Here is a 7,255-nt window from a genome sequence, read left to right as displayed (position 1 = left end):
TTTTATATTTTAAAAATAGCTTAATAATAAAATTTTATTTTACTTTAATGACATAACTTTAAGTCGCAAAAATGTTGATGGCTAATACATTAGTCTATCACAAATAAGCTAAATTAGAATTTTTATAAAAGGTGTTAAAAATATGAAAAAGTAATTACACGAAAAAATAAAAGATATTCAACATTTATTATGTATATATAGTATATAATATTAACTGTACATATGGTGTACTTTTTATCTCAAGAGGTTCGGATGCACTCTTTGCTCCTATCGGGTTTCGTCTCTACCTTGACTAGTGCCGAAATAAGAAATTTTGCTAAATGTATTCAAAATTTAATATATATCTCTAAAAAATATATTTGATCTATACATATATAGAATATTTTTTTTTATATGCATAATGTAATTTTTCAACAGAGATTGTTCAAGAAATTATTCTTGAATCTAGATATATAGCTACGCCACTGATCCTAACTTGAAGTTTTTTTAAAAAATCTTTTCGTAAACTGTTAGTTTAATCAGAGCGCATCATATCAATTGAAACGAAACGAAATGAAAGGAAATAGTAAAACAAAAAAATTAAAAAAAAAAAACTTACTAGAATGTTGAGTTTTCCTTGGAAAAAATTGATAACCTTCTCCATAAGCATCTCTCTTTGGGATCTCAAAGTCAAATCACATACACATCCTTCTACTTTGTAACCTTTGCCTCTCCATTTCTCTAAACACTCATCAAGTTGTTCTTGGTTTCTACAACATGTATAAACTGTAGCACCAAATCCAGCTAATTCTTCTACTATGGCATGCCTAATTTTTAACCAAAACAATAACAATACAATAACAATAATAAATTCAATACTATAACTGGAGTCTGAGAAAGATTGAAAATTTACCCTATGCCTTTAGTGCCTCCAGTAACAAGGGCAGTTTTCCCTTGAAGAGTCCACCTACCATCTTCACTATTATTGGATTCATTTTTTTCTGCCATTGATAGTTCTTGCTTGCTAACTTAAGTTGAATAATAGGAATTAAGCAACATGTTTTTGTGTTACATATGTGACAAAATGTGCTAAGGGGTCATAAAAAACTGGTCCAATTACAGCTGTGCAATATTGCTAAGTTTGTGACATGCACACTTACTATAGTCACAAATTTATTAGGTAGCTTGTATGTCATGTCAATTGTCAATTATTATATGTGGCCGGCCTGAATTATTTTCTTGTTTATTTTTTTCTGTCCTTCTACGGCAATATTAAATAAAATTCGATAATTTTAAATACTTATCATCCTTTTCTGTCCTTATTACGGCAACATTATTATTATTATTATTATTTTTTTTTTATCAAACGATAATATAACGATAATTATGTTATTGCTGTTAATAATTATTATAAAATATTTTATTTGTGATAAAGTTGTTTAGTGCATGAGTAACTCAATCCATTTTGAATGAGCTTAAAAGCTAGTCAAGCTGATTTAAAAGTCAGTTTTTGACTTATTAAAGAATTTGACAAATATTAAAGTAACTTTTTTTTTTTAGTAAAAAATGAATTATTTTTAGTTTAAAAGTTAAAGATAGGTGAGAGGTGCTTTTTTTTTTCAACTTAAAAGTTATTTTATGTTGATCGTATATATTACCTTTTTACCCTTAATTCTTTTATTATTATTATTATTAATATTTTATTATTTTATTATTATTATTATTAATTATTAATATTTTATATATTATTATTATTATTATTTTATTACTATTAATATTATTATTTAAAAATTTTTAATAAAAATTCTGACTTTAACACGAGCTCGAAGACAACTTGCAATAGTGGAGGTGGCTAAGTAATGAACTGAAGTCAGTTAGTTAAAGCCTATAAGTATATGCTCTTAGGTGGTGAAAGCTATGTAGAAAAGTATATTTTCTATTTCAATTTTCTCTATCAATAAAATTCTTTGTTCTTGTAACTATTTTGTATCTGAAAATTTGGAAAATATCAACATTATTGAAACTTTCTTCATTTGCATATATTTTTTTATTCTCTTAAAAAATATTACGTAGTATCATTTACAATCCATCTTGATACATAATATTTGTTATCAAGAAATTGAAAATTTTAATTAAATTATGAATAACATAATTAAACCTCTTAGAAATATATAACTATCACGTTTCGAATTATCTTTTTATTTTTATTTTTATTTGTTTGTTTTCATTTCACTTTTAATCCCTCCCTTTTTTTAAAATGCTTCTTTTCCTTTTCAACACAATTTTAATTTTAACTCTCCGCATAATATATTTAAAATTATAAATTATAGAACATTTAGTTGGTAAGCCATTCTACAAATCTTTAATTCTATTATCCAACTCCAAACATACTATTCACTCACGAATAATTTAAATTCAAGACTTTTGATATATATCACTGATGTTTTATTTAATTATTTATTTTTATTTTTATTTGATGTGATGACAATAATTAACAAGATCCATTAATAGTTATTCCTCCATCAACACACATAATTTGGCCAGTGATATATGAAGCACATGGTAAGCAAAGGAAGGCAACCATGGCTGATACTTCTTTTGGCTCTCCAGCTCGACCACCAATAGGAGTTCGACTCACTAATTTATTGATCCTTTTATTCATTTCTTGATCTTTCTGCAAAAAATTAGATACAAAGTGAATAGGGTTTCGATGGATTTTATTAAAATTAATACGTCTAAATTTAAATACACATCTAGATCTCTCAATTTGAGAATACATTCACGTATAAATATTAAGAGGATACATTGAGATTTGAATACAAAATAATTGAGATGGACTTGTTTTTTTTGAAAATCTGATTTTATAAAAGTTTATCTTTATCTAAAAATTTATAAATATAGTATAATTTAACAAAATACTAGATTAATCTAACACTATATTGACAAAATAATTTTATAAAGTTTCATATGTAGTGGTTGATGATGGTAAATGACCAGAGTCATATATAATTGTGTGTACCGATTGAGATTGGTACTTGTTAACGGTGCGATTGTGGATTTAATTAATAGTGATGACGGTACATTGTGGTGGTGATTGATTGGTGATAGTGAAAACAAACAATGGTAATAAATGTTTATGATGCTTGACGATATATAATGTTGACTGATGTCAGCTAATGATAATGATTATAATTAATGATAATTATTAAAAATAATTATTAGTTGTAATGATAGTTTGATTATAGTGATAATTGATAATGATAGTAATTTTGACTAGAAATATTAATGATGATAAATAATGATGAACGATATAATAATTAATAATAGTGGTTAATTAATGACCTTAACATTGAATGGAAAGATAGCGTGAGTTGTCAATTTTTATAGAAATCCTTGATAGACATCTAACATCTAACTATCTTACATATATATTTAGTGGATTTCCCATAATTAAAATAAATTTATTCGATTGATTATAATCTTAAAAATTAAGATTCAGTCCTTAAAATAATTATATCGAAATATGCTTAAACTTACTGAAGCTGCTTCGATGAGAGAAGTTTTGATCACCCATGGTGCAACTGCATTAACTCTAATATTGTCCATAGCCCATTCACATGCCAAACTCCTTGTCAATTGGTTTATTGCCCCTTATTTTTTTAAAAAAAATGTAAAATAAATCAAATAAAGATTAGGACATCTTGTAGTGTAAATATTCTTTATACTGCCTTTGATAAGGGTGAAAATTAGTATAAAAAATATATAATTTGTCAAATCTATTTAAATTTAAAAGGTTAATGACTCGTTATTTATATATTCAGTTTATTTTGATTTGTTCATCTAAAAAATAGATTGATTTAAGTTAAATATATAATTCGAATTAATGATGAATGACCTTATCAATACAATACCAAAAATAATTTTATTTTTGTTATGTATATATATATATATGTTTTATTTGGCAAGTAAACAAAAAATAAGCAAACAAACAAAGAAATTAAAACTTAATTAAAAAAATAATATAAAATCGAGCGATTTAAATTATGAGTCATTGTTTAGCTCATTTTGACTCAAACCTAAATACCATTGGACATGTTAAAACCAGCCCGTTGGACCCATTAGTTCAACTTGTATGTTTGACACTTTAATGGGGGTATATACAAAATTATATCCAAAAACGAGTAATTAAATAATACCCTAATAACCTTGAAATAAGTTATTTTAAATTTTTTATCAGACAAATATAAAAATATTGCCTAAATAAAACAAATGAGGTAAATAAATTAAAGATCACTTATATTTAAGTTTACTTTTTTCGTAATTTAACCTGTTATATTTATGTGACATTAATATTTTTAAAAATAGACATAAAACGTTATTTTTCGATCATAATCCAACAAGCTTATTACTACCTTTAGCTGCTGAATAAATGGAACATAAGGGCAGAGAGACAAAGCCAGCAACAGAAGAAATGAATACAATTCTTCCATTTTTTGAGGCTTTTAAGAATGGATGTGCAAGTTGAGATAAGTGGTAAGAAGCCTCAAAATTTGTGCCCATCATAGTGTTGTAATCTTCATGAGTGTATTCTGTTGCTATATTTGATACAACCACAGCAGCATTATTTATCTAATAAAGATAAAAAAAAAAATTAAGTCAAATTAATAATCTTTGAGTAAAATATAGCTACAATTAACTTAATCACATGGAGTTCAATTAACTTCACCTCGGTAGTGAAAGAATTTTTAATTTGTACCTTTTTTTTAAGACTCAATGATCTATTAGAAATATTTTTTTTCTATAAGATAAAAATAAAAATGTATGTACTTCTTATAAGATTGTATTCAATATGTCGTTATTGCTGTTAGAAGTATACCTAAAAATAAAGATGATAATCTACTATAACGAGTAAAAACACATAACTAAAAGTTTCTTTTCTTTTTATGACCTCAGACATTTTGCAAAGTCTGGTAAAATTGTTGGATCTCCTCCACTCTTAATTAGTTTTGAGCCTTAAAATTATTTAATTACGTGTTTTGTTCTTCAAATGGATCGAATTTTACTTTTTCCTTGAAATAAGTTAATCGTTTTGCCTCTAACTCAAATTTGTGTCTCGTGAGACATAAAATTTTTTAACTTATGGAATATTATGATATAAAAAGTTATTTGTTAGAAGGTGTAAAAATTAAAAACCAACGTAAAATAGGCCAAAATTGCAAATGACCCCCTTAGAGTGGAGAGACTTTTGGAGGGAACCATTCATCCCTTTTATAGGCCTATTCTAAATTTCCAAACACTAACACAGATTAGTCGAGCTAGTAAATTTCATTTTTTAAAAAATTATTAAAGAAAATGATTGCATAGTTGAACTTACAAGAATATTGATTTTTCCTTCAAAGTAGCTGCTAACATTGTCCATAAACTTTAGTCGTTGAGATCTTGATTGTAAATCACACATAGACCCTCCAACTGTATAACCTTTTGCTTTCCATTGTCTAAGACATTCATCAAGCTCCATTTGGTTACGTGAACATGTATAAACATTTGCTCCAAAACTTGCTAATTCTTCTACAATGGCATGCCTAATATGTGTACAAATAGACCAAAAAAAAAAAGATGAATTATTAGAAATTTACTATATGTAATCAATATATATCCATATCATGACTTATATAATAGGGACGGAGCTAGAAAATGAGTAGAATTAGCGAGGATTCTTAAGAAAGCGGGGGCAAATTGGTATACTGAACTATTGTTACATTTGGTAATTAACCAACTTATATCGTTATGATTGCTAATTAGCTAGGGTTTAAAGTAACGCTATTTTTTTTCTTTAAATTTCGTACAAAAATATTGATTTAGAGTTAGTTGCATAACAAAATAAATCTTCAATTCAAATCGTAGGTCCGCCTCTGTAGACAGACGGAGAAATTAGATGATATACCCTATGCCTCGAGTGCCTCCAGTAACAATGGCAGTATTGCCTTGAAGAGTCCACCTACCATCAGTATCCATTGCTAATTTCTGATTAATTTAGAGAACAATAAAAACCTATAATTTTATATGAGACTTATTAAGTTTAATTTCTTGTTTGACAACTAAGTGGTTCGAGACCGATCGATATAAACAAGGACGATGTAACAAATTAATCATGGAAATTCCTTTATTTTATGTTTTATTACCTTTCACCTTACTAAGCTTTATATATTATATAATATGTATAAAGGTGTATATGCATCTCTTATACATTTGTATAATTTTTTTTGTGAAATCGACTATACTTTTGGGCTTAGGTAATTAATGGGCCCAATATGATCGAGGCACATCATTCTTGGATTTTTTTTTGAAACCCACAAAGGAACAATTATCATCATTATATGAGCATTCAATTCAATATTCAATCACGTTGTATTTCCTTTAACATAAAACGTAAAACTTTCAACTCTCCGAAAATGAAATATGACAATTATTATGAAACGAGGAAGATATATCATAGTTCTGAGCCCAAGATGTTTGACTATAAATTTTTCCGACGTTGTGATGGTCATAGAAGTCCCACATCTAGAAATTAAAAGTCGCATAAATAAGAATGTTTCATGGATGTATGAGCATAATAGGAGAGGTGGGTTTAGAAATGAGGATATCCAGGGTAATAGGAGATCTATGAATTAATGTCATATGCAGAGGTGTGAAAGGCTGACAAAGAATGGTTTCTAAAGAGGTAGATATAGACCGAAGAAGCATTGAGGGAGGTGATCTGGAATCTAGATGACCATTATTAGTTCACCGAGGACATGGTTGTGGAGGACGTATATTAGGGTAGAAGGGAATAGGTATAATAGTTGTAGTATTGCTCCGTAATTCCTTGTCCTTCAATTTCTATTACTACTTGTTATTTTTTATACTTTCACTATCCTTTTATTTTGTTGTAGATACTTTTATGCTATTATCTGTTGTTTGGTTACTATCTTATGTTTTTTGTATTTTTGTTACTTTTTTTGAACGGCTTAAGATTACTTTTCTATGAGTCAAAGATTTATCAAAAATAATTTATCTACTTCTGATAAGGTCTATATACATTTTACCTTTCTCAAATTCAACTGTATATGAAAATATTGGGTATGTTTGGTCATAGAGTGAAATAACGTTTTTATAAAAAAATTGTCTTCAATGACTTATTCTCATACTAATTCCAGTTAATCCAGAACTAAAAAGGTCAAACAAATAAGCACATTTGAATTTGGACTCTTACAACATGGACTTCATATGTTGACTA

General features: G+C 27.1%; 2 protein-coding genes across 5 annotated transcripts in view; both read right to left on the bottom strand.

Annotated features, from left to right (window-relative positions):
- The window catches only part of LOC101254516 (tropinone reductase homolog), a 2,887-nt gene extending 1,721 nt beyond the window's left edge, over positions 1-1,166 (bottom strand). Inside the window, exons 1-2 of one of the 2 annotated variants that reach the window (XM_004246380.5) lie at positions 893-1,166; positions 599-806 (exon numbers count right to left, since the gene is read on the bottom strand). In XM_004246380.5, coding sequence (XP_004246428.1) covers positions 599-806; positions 893-987 — 303 coding nt within the window. In that variant the 5' untranslated portion in view covers positions 988-1,166. The remainder of the gene's footprint in view (positions 1-598; positions 807-892) is intronic. The other variant, XM_010327538.4, reaches the window with a different exon arrangement.
- A 1,236-nt stretch (positions 1,167-2,402) lies between these two features.
- Positions 2,403-6,978, bottom strand: LOC101251506 (tropinone reductase homolog). 3 transcript variants are annotated; one of them, XM_004246816.3, is made up of 5 exons: positions 5,924-6,978; positions 5,354-5,561; positions 4,392-4,608; positions 3,517-3,629; positions 2,403-2,653 (listed from the first exon to the last, which is right to left on the bottom strand). In XM_004246816.3, the coding sequence occupies exons 1-5, from the start codon at positions 5,992-5,994 to the stop codon at positions 2,471-2,473; spliced, it is 792 nt and encodes a 263-aa protein (XP_004246864.2). In that variant the 5' UTR covers positions 5,995-6,978; the 3' UTR covers positions 2,403-2,470. The 3 variants fall into 3 exon arrangements, with proteins under 3 accessions (XP_004246864.2, XP_025888610.2, XP_069144789.1); XM_026032825.2 differs by having other exon boundaries at positions 3,526-3,629; XM_069288688.1 differs by having other exon boundaries at positions 2,403-2,649; positions 3,513-3,629; positions 5,924-5,994.
- Between the last annotated feature and the right edge of the window lie 277 nt (positions 6,979-7,255).

The sequence above is a fragment of the Solanum lycopersicum genome, chromosome 9 (genome assembly GCF_036512215.1).
Source record: "Solanum lycopersicum chromosome 9, SLM_r2.1".
Lineage (NCBI taxonomy): Eukaryota > Viridiplantae > Streptophyta > Magnoliopsida > Solanales > Solanaceae > Solanum > Solanum lycopersicum.
Note: the sequence above shows the minus strand (reverse complement) of the source record. Positions and strands in the feature narration are given on the sequence as shown.